Here is a 17496-nt window from a genome sequence, read left to right as displayed (position 1 = left end):
GAATTCCCTGGCACACAGCTCCAGTCTTCTAGCCACAAAAACTAAACCCAGAAGGACCAGCATGTTGTTTTGGGAGTTTGTTTTTCGCACGCCCCGGCACCTACACACACTTCCTAAGGAGGCCCCTCTGGCACCTAGTGAACAGTGCTTGTAGTAAGATGATGTAACCTGTTTTTTCTTCCGTTTCTGCTTCCCCTGGCCAGATCCCTTTGCAGCTGAAATCCCAAGGTACACTCGGACCACAGAATGGCATCTACATTAAGATAGTCTCTCGATAGAGCAAAATTTCCCAGTCACCTTCCAAGGAGCCGACAGCCGGCTGTGTTGTCTTTATACTATACTAAACCATCCTTTCCCTTTCCACCTGCCTCAATAAGGACAAAGGGAACAGGTATATTGGAATTTCATGTTTCAGAAATCTAGCTGTGTCAAAAAAGATCTTTACACGTGAAAGAAGCTTGAAAAAATAAACACAAAATTTGTAGTGGAAGGACCCTGGACCCTGTTCTAAATTCTGCCACTGAGAGCCAGTTCCTACCTGCAAAGAAACAAAGTAGTTCGAGAGATTTACAATCCTGTTCACATGTCTGCTGTAACATGGATGTGCAGCAGTGAGATCCTTGAGCTTAAACTAGCTTCTGAGGGTTACCTGGTGTTGTTCTTTGAATGTGTGAATCAATCATGCTGTGCTGTTAGTCTGATCACATTACCCAACTTTTCTTGCCTTTAAACAGCCTAAGTAGGTTTGGGATCTTTCAAAGAAATACATTGAGGTCATTCACACAATCAAAAACTGTGTTCTACCCAGGTTTGGGTTCTGTGTGTACTCCCAATTTTTGATTGTGTGGAAGCAAGGTTAGAGGAAAACCTGGGTAGAAGTGATTGTGTGGAAGCAAGGTAGGAGAAAAAGCTACCCAGGTTTTCCTCTAACCTTGCTTCCACACAATAAAAAATTGGGAGTACACACAGATCCCAAACCTGGGTAGAACACAGTTTTCGATTGTGTGAATGACCTCATTGAGGCTGTTCTCCTGAGCAGCCACATCTGGTATAGGGCAGCTAAACCTGGGCTTAGTGAGAACTGCAGCAAAACCACCTAGGGAGTCCACTGGCTAGCCGAGGTTAAGGGCGCAAGTGCACCTTTCAGCTGGGCTAACTGTTCGTGTGTCAGTGCTGGTTGCTCCCAGCCAGCACTGACAGAGGAGCAGACTCCCAGCTGTCACTGGGGCAGGAGGGATTGCAACAAAGCAACACACACTTGCGCGGTGCATTGTGGGGTTTCCAAGAGCCAGGCCAATGCATCCCAGCCCCCAAACCTCTGTGCTGCTTGAGCGGCAGCAGCTCATCAGCATCAACTCTCCTGGATTGTCTGCAGGGAAGGTAAGCTGCTGCAGCCTTCACCACCGCCCACCCTCAAGCCCGTGCATGGGATCCGGAGAAAGGGCTCTTTGCAAATCATCTGCCTTTACTTGGAGCAGCGTTTTGATGAAATCAATGGGATTTATGTTGGGCTGAGTGTCTGGTCTGGCTTTGAGTTGCCTATCAATTTAGCAAACCTGTTGAGGACTATGGTGACAACTGCCCCATAGATTTTAGGACCACAGTACAAACAGCTGTTGGAACATGCCTGACCTTTCCCCAAGTTAGACTAGAAAATATTGTAGACTGCTTTTTCTTGGCTTTTTGATGCTACGCTTCTTGTCAGCCCCAGATGAGACCCAGTCCTCAGTTCAGGGACTTGCAGCCCAAGATGTGGCTGTTGTGGAGGATGGAGCCTGAAATCTTGTGCGCCATATATATGTTCCACCACTGAGCTGGGCTGTGGTTCCCTTCCTATCCTTACACCTCAAGTATGTGTTATGTGTATATATATATTAGCTACAGCAACACAGGAGCGAGGGCTAGCTTTGAGATAGCTATCAGTTAGTACAGTGACAAAAGAGGCTTACAAAATGCTCTGTTTACCCCTACCCAAATAATCTTTTGTACAGACATCCTGTGAAAATGTGTGCAGGAAGGGTGTGTAAACGAGGTCAACTGATTTGCTGTCTGAGCAAACAGATGTAAATTCACACTGACACAGAGTAGCAGGAAGGCTTATAGCTTCCTCTCGTCTTCCAGGATTGCACAGCATTGTAAAATAATAGGGTGCCTGGGTTTGGTTTCCCCACAAGTGAAAAGGTTACTTCAGCCCCTGGTGGCGCAGTGGTAAAACTGCCGCCCTGTAACCAGAAGGTTGCAAGTTTGATCCTGACCAAGGGGCTCAAGGTTGACTCAGCCTTCCATCCTTCTGAGGTCGGTAAAATGAGTACCCAGAATGTTGGGGGGCAGTATGCGAAATCATTGTAAACCGCTTAGAGAGCTTCCAGCTATAGAGCGGTATATAAATGTAAGTGCTATTGTAAGTGCTATAAATGATCAAGGCAGCTAGCTACTGAAAATGTGCAGCCACGACACATCTTAGAAACAGTCTTAAATGGGAAGGATGCATTTTCCTTGTCGATTATTTGTTCCTAGATTGCAAGCATGTCTATGTAATTCAAGAGATCTCAGATTAAAACAGTAAACGATTCAAGTACAGAATGAGAAAGCTAAATGGCTTAGCCTGGAAGGTGCAGGAACTTGGAGCCTTTTTAAAGCTTCTTAAACTAAGTTCACTGCACAATTATATCTGTCACTGTTTAATGGCCTTTGAGTTTTTGCTTACTAAATGGTCATCCCTCAGCAACTGTGAGGGTTCCGTTCTGGCAAACCTCGCCATTGGCAAATTTGCGGTTGGCGAGGCATCAAAGTCTATGGGAAACGGGGTATGGAGAACCACAGCCGCAAAAAAAGACCTAGAAATAAAGGAAGAAATTCCCCCCAAAATGCTTTTAAAATCCTGTAATAATCACCAGCACCAAGAAGAATGAGCCTCTGGAAATTTTTTGGGAACAACCCACCCCCCTAAAAAAAAAAATCACTCAAAAGGCATTATAACCCCTCCTAACTGGGCAAAGAGTCACCTTTTACCGTGGTGATTCTCTTTATTTAGCAGGGGGAGAGTAACTGGCCCTATCCACCCCCATCACAGTACTTCCAGTGACTGTTGCTGGTGTGTGTCTTATGTTTCTTTTTAGAATGTGAGCCCTTTGGGGACAGGGAGCCATCTTATTTGTTATTTCTCTGTGTAAACCGCCCTGAGCCATTTTTGGAAGGGCGGTATAGAAATCGAATTATTATTATTATTATTAGAATTGGCAAGGACAGCAAAGTCAGCAAGGGTCACCAGGAGGAATGAGCCGATAGAACCTCTGAAACATGCCCCCCCCCCAAAAAAAACGAACTAGAAAACCTTGCCAACCACAGATACTTGAGTCGCGGCTGGCAAGACCTGTCTCTATTTCCTATCAGCATATACTCAAAACCACAGCTGGTAAATCCGTGGTTGGCAAGGAAAGACTACAAAGGAGTCTCAAACTTGGTCACCCCATAGATTTGTTTGATATGACTGAGCATAAGGCTTCTCTTGTAGTCTCACCTGCGGCTGCACCCCAAAACCAGCTTTGAGCTTTTATCATAGGCATTCGCTTTGGCTAATATCACTGCAGAAAGGACGTTTACATAATATGTTGCCTATTTAGGATGGTTCCTTGTAACAACTGATTGCAGACTCACCCATGATTTGGAATACATCTCACATTTACTTACAAGGATTTCATATGCTTCATGTCATGTCATATAATGCTGCTGTATATAAAGAGCGAAACCATTGGGCCGTCTAGCCCAATATTGCCTGTTCTGATTTGCATAGCTCTCCAAGGTCTCAGGCAGTGATATTTCCTTGTCCTGCTCCCCAGAATGTTTTTATCATGGAATGAACATGAGACCTTATTCTTGCAGAGCATGCATCTTACCCTTATGCAATGAGCCTTCCTTACTAATAGCACAGCATACCTCTGGGAACTGTGTTTTTGAGATTGTGAGAGACCCCTTGGGACAAGGAACCATTTCTTATTTTTATTTTCTTTGCGAAGTAAACTGCCTTAAGAACTTTTTTTGGGTTGAAAATCAGTATATAAATATGGACATTAATTAATTAGTGGCTAAGGGTATCAGTGCCAAACTGGACAGTCAGGCTTGCTTAATCATGCAGCTTCCCTGTTCAGGTATGAAATCAGGTGGATCCCCCAACTTTTAATTAAACATCAGGAGAGGTGCACAGGTGAGGGCAGCTGAACCCTTTCCTGCCTAATCTTCTCATGTTCTGTTGCTTCTGGCACTTTTCTCCTAGCCTGGCTCACTTTCTATTAAACATACATGGCTGCCACCATCACATCTGATCTGGGTCCCATCGGCTCAGCTATGAACTTTGTCATTAGACACACCTTCTCTGAATCCATATTCCACATTGCTCCAAAGACTTGTATACATAAACTAGGACGAGAAGTTTATGCATACACTTTGTATGCATAAACTAGGACGGGAAGATTGGCAAACACCAACATAATTTCACAGGTAAAAGGTGCATCCTGTTTCAGGTTTAGCATCAATTTTGCATTCAGAGAGGACAAAAGGGAAAAATATTGATCTTTTAGGGTTTCTATTGTATGGCTGCAGTTCACTCAATATCAAAGCACATATGATGGTTATTATTCATGGCAATTGCCAGAAAGCAAAACTAAAAACTGTTAGGAGTGAGTGATGAGAAGGATGAAACATCTTCAGGGAATTCATAATTTGTCTCAGCGGAAAGCTATCATTGTAAAAGAATAGGAGAAAAGCATTTGTTTTGTAAATTACAAAGACTGCTTTTTTTAGGAGAATGATTTTCAACTCTTGCTATTGAATATCCAATGTGAAACATTATGCATTTTCTACTGTTTAATTTGCACAATTAAAAACGTTAACAGAATAAAGGTGTTTTGAAAAAATGTTGCCTGATTCTAGACTTGTTGAAGCATGTTTATCTCAGCCACAGGCCAATAGCCATGATCCATATTTTACTTCTGTGCCACCTATGTCAACCTCCATCCATACACACTTCAGATGGGAGACAAATACATGCCCTGAACATCAGGTAAGATCTGCATGGCAGAGGAAGGGAAGTTTTTGTCTCCCATGCTGCTGCTGTTCACATGCTTCCCTTATTGCATTGTATGGAGTATGAGAGATGTTTTAGCATTTACTGACCTGGCATTCAACGGCAGCACCCTAATCCTAGAGGGAGTGTTTTTGCAGTTCCATAGGGCTGCAGGGTTGGGAGAAGAGCTGGAAAAAAAGCAGACTGCAATTGCTATAAACCTGCCACCCATTACAAACTTCTGGAGAGGTCCAGTTACGGTTGCCACCAACTTGCTTGGTGGCGACCCAGGACCGGGCTTTCTCTGTGGCTGCCCCAGACCTTTAGAATATGCTCCCTGCTGAAATAAGAGCATCTCCTTCTCTGTTTTCAAGAAGACCCTCGACTCTCCTGGTCTCACATGCTTTTAATTAGAATTTTAATAATTTAAATTTGTTTTAATAACTGTTTTGCTATTTTTATTGTGCTGTGTATTTTGATCTGTGTTGACTTTTAAATATTTTAAATTTTGTACACTAGGGGTGTGTCCGAACCGGTCCGGAGGCCATTCTAAAGAATGGCCGAACTGCCGGACCGGTTCGGACCTGGCTGGTCCGGGTGGGGGGTATTTCTTTAAGGGCGGGAGGGCGTGCTTACCCCTCCCGCCTCTTTGCCCCCTCCAGCGCCCGTATTTCAGAGAGTAACGGGGGCGCTGGAAACCAGCCGCCCCCACCCCCCCGCTGTGAGCCGATTAAGCCAAAAACTAACACTGCCGCCGTCGCCCTCCAGCCAGCCAGCCCTCCCTCCCTCCCTCCCAGCCGCCCGCCCGAGTCCTCACCCATGCTGCTGAAAACAAAGAGAGGAGCTACCAAACAGAGCTCCTCTCTCTTTCAAGTCCTGTAGGCTACTGAGGCTTTGCGCGCGCCGCAAAGGACTTGATCGCCGGAGGCCCGGTCTACCCGGCCTTTTCCCGGCGAGTAGACCGGGCCTCCGGCGATCAAGTCCTTTGTGGCGCGCGCAAAGCCTCAGTAGCCTACAGCACTTGAAAGAGAGAGGAGCTCTGTTCGGTAGCTCCTCTCTTTGTTTTCAGCAGCATGGGTGAGGACTCGGGCGGGCGGGCGGCTGGGAGGGAGGGAGGGCTGGCGGGCGATGGCGGCAGTGTTAGCTTTTGGCTTAATCTGCTCGCGGCGGGGGCAGTGGCTGGTTTCCAGCACCCCGTTACTCTGTGGAATACGGGCGCTGGAGGGGACAAAGAGGCGGGAGGGGTAAGTAAGCCCTCCCCGCCCTAAAAGGAAGGCCCCCCTTCGGTGCCGGTCCAGACTGCTCCGGACCGTGCACATCCCTATTGTACACCACCTAAAGATGTACCTATTGGGCAGTATAAAAATAAGACAGGCAGATAGATAGATAGCCTGGACCGTTCCCTCCTCTAATGGCCTGCCCAACTCCCACTGCCATAGCTCCTTCTGCCCGCTACTTATGAAATCACTGCCCCCAGGCCATCCCCACTCTTCTGATCTCCCAGATACATCTCCTCTCTCCAACCACCCCCAGCTCCTGTTTCAGTAACACCAGGCCCACAACTTCCTCAGTCATGCATACGAGCTATGTGTATTTGTTGAAAGCAAAGGATGTTCATTTTCTTCTTTCTGCTTCCAAGGCCCCAGTATGCTCACCTCAAGCCTGAGAGCAAAAGGATGAGAGTCCTTGTACCCTCGCCAAGAGGCACACAGCCTGTTCTTTAGTAGTCATCTGGAGGGGGTGGAGCATAACATCTGGGGCCCCACCCAACAGAACTTGCTTCCCTCCCCAGTTGTGTTGGTACTTCTCTGCTGGCAACAACAAATGTTTGGATATAGCCATGAAGTGGGCTGTGAAGATGGGCTAACTTGTCTCAGCCAAAGGATAAAGTAGCATTTCCAAGAAATGTGTGGGTGTTCAATTTTTATACCGCCTTTTGTAAGACATCCCAAGGCAGTTTATGAAAATTAAAATAGACTACAACTCTCTAAAAATCACATTTAAAATCTTAAAACCAGTTACACAGTAAAAACCACAACACACCAAAAACAACCATTAAAAAAACAGAAGCAGGAAAGCCGAGAGAAATGCAGCAAAGTGATCATTATAGTAATTTAGCTCATTATCCTTAACCCAAAGAGGAATTGCTCAGTTTCTTCATGTTAGTGTGCATCTTTTTGGTCTTGCATACTATTAAACTTTAAGAAACTGTTCTGCGCATTAGAGGAAATAGAACAAATATCTTTTAATACGAAAGTAGACTGGCCGACCAACCCGCTAATAATTCTGTAGCCAAGCTCTATTTTCCAATCCCTACACCAAACCATCTTTTCAAGCAAAGTGTTTTCTGGATTACCCATAGCCTGGCTATTCCTGTACTTTATTCCAGTTACCCCCACCATTATCTTCCTTGCTATATCTTTGGCTCCAAGTTACTCTTCCTGCAGTTCCTACAATATCAATCTAGTTCCTATCCCAAGCATAGCAATCTGTTGATGCACAATTAAATGTTAAAGTGAGCTTTCTGCTGACAGCTACAGAACATACGGCAATTTTTACCAAAATAATAATAATAATCGAACCCAAAAAGCACCCAGAAATAACCTTTGTTACTTCAGTCCTTTAATTTGCACCTAAGGGCAAGTTAGATACAATGCAAGAGAAAAGTGAGCCAGATGGTATCCACTTGAGCTTCATGACTCTGAAAGGTTTTACAGCTATATCTGGAGAGAGTTTCTAGTTCAAGAACTCCAAGGAAAATCTAAGGCACTCTCAAAACAGGACCTGACGAAATGTATTCCACACATTAAAATAGAGCCATTTTAAGAAGCTGCTCCTATTGATTGCTCCTATTGATTACAGCAAACAGTTACCAAATCAGATGGGCTCCTTGATAGCCTTTAGCGATCCACTCACCAAGCTACAGCTGCAAGGCCATATCCAACCAAATTAAATCCTCCTGTCTGTCTCTGGAGAGAATTTAACACATTTTCAACATTGATTTCACTTTAAAAACTCAAAAATGTTAAAACTCTGGATGATTCATGAGAGAAATCAGAAGACTAATGTTAAGCAAGAAAAAACGTGATGAGAAAGTCTTAATATACTGTAGGGTAAGGAACCCGAGCCAAAAGTAAAGTAAAGCGCAGGGAAGGTCTTGACATTCTCACCAGAGGCAGCTGCCTTGTTGAAGGAGAAAGAGAACCAATTGCTCTCTAGAACCCTGAAGTGTCATACCAAGTATGCCTCTAATCGGAAGAAAAGAAGTTTCTGTCACCAAGAATGACACAGGTTGAACTTCCAGCTGTTTGAGGGAGGTTTTTAAGAGGCTCCCCCAAACTTTTATGTTAGTATATTGCACTTGTGGCTTCATGTACCTGAGGTTTTAGGGAGAAACCACTGGGGTAAGTTTGTGTAAGTGACTGGATAATATGCTCAACTCTTACTCCTGAAATGTTAGTCTGCTGCAGTAAAGCAGAGGCATTTAGAAAGGCATGCTAGAAATTACTACAAGGAGTACTCTCTCATGCTACCTTACTAACTGCATGAAGAGGGTATGAACTGAAATTCATGCAACACAGTGTCCTTTGGAAATTTAAAAAAGAAAATACATATATTAAAGCTATCACCTGCTAGAAGAAATTGTAGTCATTTAACCAATTAAAGCCCATACAATTAATTGCCTGCATGTGAACGAGACAACAGCTCAGGGGTGTGGGAAAGACAACATTCTTTGTTTTTAGGCGACACTCAAAAGGTATCACACCAGGCACCAACACAGCCAAGGCAATTTCCTTCCAAGAGAGGAGAAAGTGCTTCCTCTAAGAAGGCATCTATCATCCACAGATTTGTAAAAACTTAAAGGCTTTTTTAAAAGAATAAAAATCTACTGCCTGATTAGCAAGAGAACCTATGTAAAAGACAAAAGGGGTTTTAGACAGATTAACCAATTGGTTAAACTGACTAAACATTACAGCCCTAATACAAATACACATATAAAAAGATTCTTCATTTAATCTTCTGGAAAGGAGCCAATAAGGCAGAGCGATAGGCGACATCGGTTACTCCATAGGCAAATTCCATCTAACTTCTATATTCTATCACGTATTCAGGATATATCTGGTGCTTCTCAAAAATGACAAAGATGGATGGATTCTGGAGAGCATTCACACAACTGTCATAGAAAGTAGTGTTCTGGCTGTCTTTAGGAGGAGGACGGAGATAGTCAGAGAAACCAGTAGTAAACTCCCCCACCAATACTCGGGCCAGAAACATGGTCTTGCAGGTGGAATCGCTCTTGCAGTAGTTGTTAGAATATGAAGCATCCCTTGCAAAGTAACTTCCTGTAAGGGGAGGTAGGGGTACAAAGAGACAAAGAAAAACAAATAAGGCTCATCCCTGTAGCAAAATGGGCCAGTAAAGATGAAAACGTAGTGGGCCACATGATTAGAAAGGAGATGTGTGGAGGATGTCCCAAACATGTCCCTTTATGGTGTAGGGACAGGCTGTTCTGCAGGCATTCAGAGGAGCAGCCTGCCCCCACACGATAAGGGACATGTCAGGAGGACATTGGGTCATTTTCCATGTAAGATGTCCCAACAGGCTTGCTCTCAGCAATTCCCCTTCTTAATCACATGGGAAGGGAAGGTATCATTTGAGTTGACCCGCCCCCAACTCAAGCCACAGAGGCCTGTATACCAAAAAAGCATCCTCAAGAAATATCTATTCAACTTTTCCCCAAACACCTACTACAGGAAAGGATTATATAAGTTCCCAACATAGCAAGTTTTCCCTAATGCCTAAATCCACTGCCTTCCCAAATGACAAAGCCACTGCTTAAGATTTTGTCCCCAGTGCATACAGAAGCGCTTTCAGTATCCTTTCAAATATTTAAACACTCAAGACATCTCCCCTCTTCCCAATGACCTTCCTTTAAATGAAACACACCCACTTTCTTCAAGCCTTCCTCACAAGAGCTGCCTCCTAGATTTTTGAAATATCAAATTTGCAGCTAAGAACAGCCCTGCTGTTCAGGTCCAAGGCCATCTAGGAGAGCTTTTAGAGCTCTCCTCTAAAACCTTTCAACATCCTTCTTGAATGATAGAGACCAAAACTAAACGCTGCACTCCAAACAAGGACATATGGACCTCCAACTCTTCAGTCTGTACATAATCCAGCTCCAGCTGACATTACATTTTCTGGCTGTAATGTCATATCACTACCAATTCATGGTACAATTCACCCAGCATTGTCAGGACTGTTACATAACAGAGTACATTTACCTGCATTTCTGACCACCATTATCAACTGAGCCTTTCAGTTTGAGATCATTTTTAGATTTGCAACCTTTCCCCTACTGTATATCATTTCCCAGATTTTACTAAGCGGTCCTCAGGCATTTAATTTAATTTAATTTATTTAATACATTTCTATACCGCCCAAAACACAAGTTCTCTGGGCAGTTTACAAAATAATAAAAACAGCCAATGAAAGATTAAAAATTTTCAACAATTAAAATTAAAAAGTTAAGACTATTAAAACACAGATAAAACAGTATCTAATTAAAAGCCTGTCAACGTTGCTGACCCTTTTGCTATCTTAAAATGTTAAATTGTCTATTAGCACTTGTAACGTCTAAATTAAGTAGAGGAGATGGAAGTGAAGGCTACATTTTAGGCAGTGAAAAAGGAAAGGAGCAAGTTACAGACTAAAATTACCTTTGCCATAGGCTGTCCCATGAACGCCGCAGATCCTCCAGTCAAAGTTCTGCTGGCAGATAGCATCCACATGGTTTTTGCTTGTCCCATGAAATAATGGCCTCTCATCCACATTCTTTCCTCCATTTACCTTCTTCATTTGATCTTTCTGCCTATAAGCAACAGGATGAGACGTCAACCATTCCCTAACACAGAATACAGTTATAGGAACAGAGCAGGATCTAGCAAAAGAAAGCCTTCTGTTGTATTTACAGGTTGAGTATCCCTTATCTGGACATCCGAAATCCAGAATGCTCCAAAATCCAGAAACTACCACAGCGTGTGCCATAACAAAACAAAAAACAAAACGCCTCAGCTCACTCACTCAGAGATTCCCAATTTTGCTGCTTTTAAACATGCAGTCAAAAACTTACTTATTTCAGAAGGCTGTTAGTGATGAGTTTTATCTGTAATTCTCTCTAGTTGCAGCTGTTTTTATTGTGAAGCTTTTTAATGTTTTTTAGGTTCTCGCTTTGGCGCTAGAGGGAAAAGGGAAAGCCTCCCTCCTCTACTCCCTGCTCAGTTTGGCACCTGCTCTGTTGGCTCCTAAAAAAATAAAATACAGTAACCTTTCGTGTTTCGACTTGGATCCCATGCCCAAGGTATCTCATTATGCAACTATTCCAAAATCCAGAAAAATCCAAAATCCGGAACACTTATGGTCCCAAGCAGTCCGGATAAGGGATACTCAACCGGTATTTAGATTGCTGTTCTGAATGCCAGCCAATCTGCTGCAGAGAGGCTAACTCAGTCAGAGTCTTCTGGAGCAGCTGAGTATATATGCTGGGGGAAGGGGAAAGATTTTTGATGCTCCCCCTACCTCAGCCCTCGGAGGCGTATTTTTTCAAGGCAAAGAACACTTGCGGAGGAAGGGGAGAGCAGCAGAAGTCCCTCCCCAGTCCCTCCACGTGCACACTCTGCTGCTTGGCAGGAGACTGGCCGAGCTGGAAGAAGCTTCTGTGTTCAGGGATGCAGCTGTGTTCCCCACATTGCTGCTCTGAATGTCGGTTTATCATAATTGCAATAATACAGTATCCTGTCCCTATACACACACACACACACACACACACACACACACACACACACACACACACGGAATCCTTAGTCCACTGGCAGAGGTGGGAGGGTCTGTCTCTTTTGCTCTGCAGTCCTCAGGCAAAGCACAGCCAAGCTCTGCCTGGCAGGGAAGGGAGAGATAAAGTGAACTCCCTGCAGCTGCTCCCTCTCTGGTGCTGGTCCCCTTGCCGAGGTGTTTTTCCTGCAAGGCAGAGGGTACAGTCTCTTAGGGTGCCCTTTGGCTAATGTTAAAGAGTACTTCCTTGGAGTTCTGTAGTTCCTGGGCAACCATATGAGCACACCCCACCCAAGGTGGTATATAAATGCAAACACTAAATAAATAAAATAAAAATAAAAAGAGGGCTCCCAATAAAGCTCTGCCACAGGTGCCATCAATAAAATATGCTAGGCTGTGCTCAACAAGGAGTAGGGCTCTCTCTGTGGTTGCCCCTGTTCAATACTTCCTTCCACTGGATATCCAGCAGACAGTACCCCTCTCCAGACATTATACAAATGGTGCTCTACATGCAAATGGAAAGTGGTTTTCAAGTACCAGAAGATCGTTCGAGTATGAGTGTGAGTGAGTGAGAGAAAATGGCAGAGAGGGAAGGAGTTAAACTCTCCCTCTCCTAATGTCATGACCCTCTACTTGCAACCACAAAAGAGCTAATTACAGATCTCCCAGGATTTCATCTGGTTTGGCCTGGTAGTTTTCTTTCAATGCAATCTAAGCATCTGATCATCACAGACGAATCCACAGGGTTGCATATTTGTTTAATCCAGTGTTTAGTATTCTTTTTAGATGGCTAGTTTATGCTCATTTGGAGAAACAGCTCTGCTAAGCAGCAAGATATATGCACTTTAGGTAACTTTATTTTTAGAGAAACCTATTTATGGAAACATTTGGATCCTGCCAAATCCACTGTGTAGTCCCTCAGGGCAGCTTCAAGTCTAAATCTTCATTTAAGTACCATCGGAGCAAGAGTTTTACACATACCACTGATACACCTGCCAGAGAGCTAGATTCTGGATTCTCTTGATGGCCAAAATAGTTGCTTTGGGCATAGTTCGCTGAAAGTTAACCTGGACCTTTCTGTACTCATTGGAAGATGAAGGAAGGGTGATCAGCTGCAGGAAAGAAAGAATTGAAGATCCATCTCAGAATTGACAGCAAGAGCATCTGTCTACCAATACGGGTGGAGAAGCAGGCATTTGGTCATGAGGACAGATTTGTTTTGTGACTCACCCCCATAGCTTTTGGGGAAATTTCCTAAGGAGGGCAAGACAGGATGAATAAACCTACTCCACATAGCCCATATTCTGCTAATTAATTAACCAATTACTTGGTTAATTAATTTAACCAAGCCCAGGGACACGCACTTGACACTGTGTTGGTCTTAGATGAAAGACAACATGTTTTACCTAACATCTATTGGTGCAGGGGTATACAAGATTTCAAGTTTCCCTGAATTACTACTAAAAACACTAGTGTTTACAGACAGCATGGTGCGAGTACTGTACAGAAACAGGTATGACACTGTCACCATTCAGGAGGGTCTTGAGGCCACCCTGCTGAATGGCAAGGCACCTCAGCTGCACATGCCACTCGATTTAGTAATTCTGGACACACAGCAGCTGAGTCACAAAACACACACTCTTGTTTCATCACACCAGAAAGGAGTTGGGTTGCCTTAATGACTCAAAGACCCAATATTCATAGGAAACATAGGAACATAGGAAACTGCCATATACTGAGTCAGACCATTGGTCTATCTAGCTCAGTATTGTCTTCACAGACTGGCAGCGGCATCTCCAAGGTTGCAGGCAGGATTCTCTCTCAGCCGTATCTTGGAGAAGCCAGGGAGGGAACTTGAAACCTTCTGCTGTTCCCAGAGTGGCTTCATCCCTTGAGGGGAATATCTTGCAGTGCTCACACATCAAGTCTCCCATTGATATGCAACCAGGGCAGACCCTGCTTAGCTATGGGAACAAGTCATGCTTGCTACCACAAGACCAGCTCTCCTCTCCCATCACCACTAAATTTCAACAAGCCTGTGTATTTTAATTCACCATTCAACTTTATAAATAATATATTGCTTAAAGAAAGGGAGAGGAAAAGAGCGGGGCATACATTTTTTAAGTAGCTTAAACTGAAACAAGTCAGACTTTACATGAAGACCTTTTCCCGTGGTGGCCCATTCAAGATGTGGCTCCCTCGCTAAGGAAGGTTGCCAAGCTAACCTTTAAGGAGCCTTGCAGAACATTTCTATTTTTTGAGGGGCAGACTAGTTACCAATACCATTGCTGGATATCTGTCTCAAGTGTTCCCTGTAACAGGGATTCCCAGAAGTTGACAACTACGACTCCCATAGTCTCCACCCAAAAGCCACTGCAGCTGAGGATGGTGGGAGTTGTAGTCAACATTGTGAATGGTTTGGACATTTTAAATGGTATTTTATTGTTTTATGTAAGCCACCATGGGGATCCTTCTGTTTCTATAGACAAAGTAGGAATGAAAGAAAGAGTCATAGGAAAAAAAGATCTCCCATTATATCACCTTGCCAAAACACAAATAATGGGTTTAGAATACAGGATTAAAACTGAACTACTCTATTAAAAAGCTTGAGCAAATATGAATTGTGGACCGCAGAATCTGTCAGTGAGAGACAGAGAGAAATTCATGTCCGTATTTGAACCCAGAGAACAAGCTGCCCTTTCACCTGGCAGCAGCCAAACAGTTTCTGTGAAGTATCTACACAGAACTGGGACAAAACCATCAAGACACACAAGGTGGCTTCCAATCAAAAGTGAACAAGCCTCCTTGGGTATTGCAACCTTCTAGGGACACCTCGACTAGACACAGCTCGGAGCATCCTACCTTATATCCCAGCTCTGGCAAGGCTGTCTGGTCCCAGTGCGCTGGAATCTGCAGAGGGCCTCCTTTCGATTGCTCTGCCCCACTTTGCAATAAGAAGAGAACAAACAATTAATATCACAGCATACATCGATCACAGAAAGAGCTTTTAACAGCCAAATATCGTGCAATATCTCCGATAAGCCAAAGCATTCAAACTATCTGGTAGCAAACACAGTTCTTCCCCAATAACCCTGTGAGATGGGTTAGGCTGAGAGAGCATAGCTGGCCCCAAATCACCCAATGACCCTCTTGGCTGACTAAGCATTTGAACCTGGGTCTTCCAAGCCATTGCTGGATGTTCTAACCCAGGGCTGTACAACCTGGGCCCTCCAGCTGTTATTGGACTACAACTCCCAACATCCCTACTGATCACTGGGTATGTGGCTGGGGATGATGGGAATTGTAGTCTACCAACTACTGGAGGACTGAGGTTGTGTAGCCCTGCTCTAACCATTACATCACTCTGGCTTCCTCTGTGTAACCCTGAACAAATTTAAGCATGCCAATTAAGTCAATTAAGGCACCTGCTCAGCAAAACAGCATGCAAGTAGTCCTCCACGGCCAATGATCTATAGGACTTGCCATGCTTAACATTCTGATTAGCAACTATTTCTCCTAGAAGGCACCCCCAGAACCAAGCGAGGGACGGTGGGACAGCACCTCAACCTTCTCACCCCTAAAGGCAAACTGTTGCCATGGATACCAGCAACTGGAGGAGGAATCGGCATCCACCAAGGAGACTGGATTTCACTCATTTGTTAACCTTGGGCTAACTACTACAGATGTTTATATACTGCTTTTCCAACTAAAAGTGCAGTTGACACAGAATAAATAAATGGTGGTTCCCTGTCCCAAAGGGACTCACAATCTAAAAGGAAATATGGCTTAAAATAAACCATCTCAGAAACTAGAATCGGAAAAAACTTAAATGATACATACAGGAAAACTTTGGTATTCACAGGGGTTCAGTTCCCTGCTGGTGCTGCATATACCAAAACTGTGAATACCGAATAATTGGGGCAATGACATTGCAGGGGTTAGGTTGCTGGAGGCCTGAGAATCGTGGACAATATGGGCAAACACGGGGGGCGGGGGGAGACAGACACTATTTAAAGTGCCCTACTGTAATCTGCAGGCCTCCAGCATTCCAGCAATGCCACCCCAAAGCACCCAACCCCAATCCCGCAATTTTCAGATTTATTTTTTTAAAAATAAAATGAGCCACAAAATGGCTCCTGGCTCCTCGGAGGTCATTTCCGCCCACCCCAACCCGCGGATACGTGGGTCTTAACCCTTTGAGTGCAGCATTCCCTCTAAGGCATGCACACGTGTTTGTGCGCTCATGTTTTTTTGATGTCCGCTCAGTTCATTTTAGATCCCGCTCAGGCTGAATCAGGAAGGCCCCATTCTGAATGCAGGTGTGCAGACACTGCCTTGATATTGACGCCCAGAACAAAACTCATTCCGCACATAGGTTTAAAAAATTAGAGCGAACGCTGTTTGAGTGCCAATTTTTATCACGTATGCCAAGGTCGGGGGTCAGTTACCCAGCCACGGATACATGACTCCAAGGGTGTCAAGGTTTGCCTATAATCAACATTTATTTATTTATTTAACACATCTTCTATACCACCCCAAACTCACATCTACGAAGGGAAAGACAATGAGCTGGGTCTCACAATCAGTGAGACCCGGTTTGGGGAGCCAAGTAGGGAGAGCCGGCTAATCAGATGATCAGGGCAGGAGCCCTGGGCAGAGCAGGGGCCGATTGGCCCCCAGAGGCTCTAGCATGCCCTGCGCGAGTGCACAGACCCCCGGAGCCGGGAGGCGGCTTTGCCTTCCCTCAGGAGTCTCCTCGTGAGTAGCTGCAGCTACTTATGATTAAAAAAACCACAGGTTTGCGGAGCGCTCGTCAACCCGGTTTTAGGGGCAGGCTACTTGAGCAGGTTAGCCGCTCAAGAACCACCGGGCTTGCAGCCAAGCCCGGTGGTTCTCATGTCACGATTGCAGAAAATCGGGCTAGCGGAGGCTAGCCCAATTCTCTGCAATCGTGTGACTAGCCCCACTGTGTAAGGTGTGTAATGGCAGGCTACTTTTGGTTGGTCTTACAAATCTCCAGGCTGAATGGTGTACTCACTGAGCCCTGCAGATCTCTGTCCAATTCCAGAGGAATGCCCTGTTCATTGAGCAAGGTGCCACTTGTCTGAAAGTTGCCTGAAGTGTCTGCGAACAACAGCAGCAGCGCTGTAAACCTTTGGAAAGTGCACACATTTCCACTGTGGGGCTCCTTTGGGGGTTCAAGGCAATTCATATTCATAGCAAGTTTCATATTTGGTTTCTGAGCTCACTTCAAACTGTGATTTCTAGCTTAAAATGCATAACACTCTAAACTCAGAGGGGAAAAATGTTTCCCCTATATAAAACTACCCCCACCAACTAGGACCCTAAAGGGGAGGCTGCTGCTCAAGGATCCATCCTTTATGGATGCCCAAACTACGGAGGCCCAGATCACAGCATTCTTGGCTGTTGCACCACAATTATATAACGACCACCTCCCTAGGGAGGCCTCGCTAAGTTTCTTTCCATCTCAAAATTAAGCAAATTGATAAAAACCTGCCAGGCTTGTAAACTTGCTGAGCTAACATTTTATCGTTGATGTCTATGATTTTGGTTCTGAGCAGAAGTATCAAGGCAGTATGCACGCA

The 17496-nt window shown here is 44.5% G+C and overlaps 2 protein-coding genes across 12 annotated transcripts in view; one reads left to right on the top strand and one right to left on the bottom strand.

Moving 5' to 3' along the window:
- Positions 1–4904, top strand: part of TBXAS1 (thromboxane A synthase 1) — a 402124-nt gene extending 397220 nt beyond the window's left edge. For all 11 annotated transcript variants that reach the window (XM_053257591.1, XM_053257594.1, XM_053257596.1 and 8 more), the window contains one exon: positions 204–4904. In XM_053257591.1, the coding sequence (XP_053113566.1) occupies positions 204–278 (75 nt within the window). In that variant the 3' untranslated portion in view covers positions 279–4904. The remainder of the gene's footprint in view (positions 1–203) is intronic.
- Positions 4905–6970: 2066 nt separating this feature from the next.
- LOC128328571 (protein mono-ADP-ribosyltransferase PARP12-like) overlaps positions 6971–17496 on the bottom strand; it is a 43996-nt gene continuing 33470 nt past the window's right edge. Inside the window, exons 9-12 of the mRNA XM_053258705.1 lie at positions 14753–14834; positions 12872–13002; positions 10780–10931; positions 6971–9405 (exon numbers count right to left, since the gene is read on the bottom strand). Coding sequence (XP_053114680.1) covers positions 9146–9405; positions 10780–10931; positions 12872–13002; positions 14753–14834 — 625 coding nt within the window. The 3' untranslated portion in view covers positions 6971–9145. The remainder of the gene's footprint in view (positions 9406–10779; positions 10932–12871; positions 13003–14752; positions 14835–17496) is intronic.

The sequence above is a fragment of the Hemicordylus capensis genome, chromosome 5 (genome assembly GCF_027244095.1).
Source record: "Hemicordylus capensis ecotype Gifberg chromosome 5, rHemCap1.1.pri, whole genome shotgun sequence".
NCBI classification, from domain to species: domain Eukaryota; kingdom Metazoa; phylum Chordata; class Lepidosauria; order Squamata; family Cordylidae; genus Hemicordylus; species Hemicordylus capensis.
Note: the sequence above shows the minus strand (reverse complement) of the source record. Positions and strands in the feature narration are given on the sequence as shown.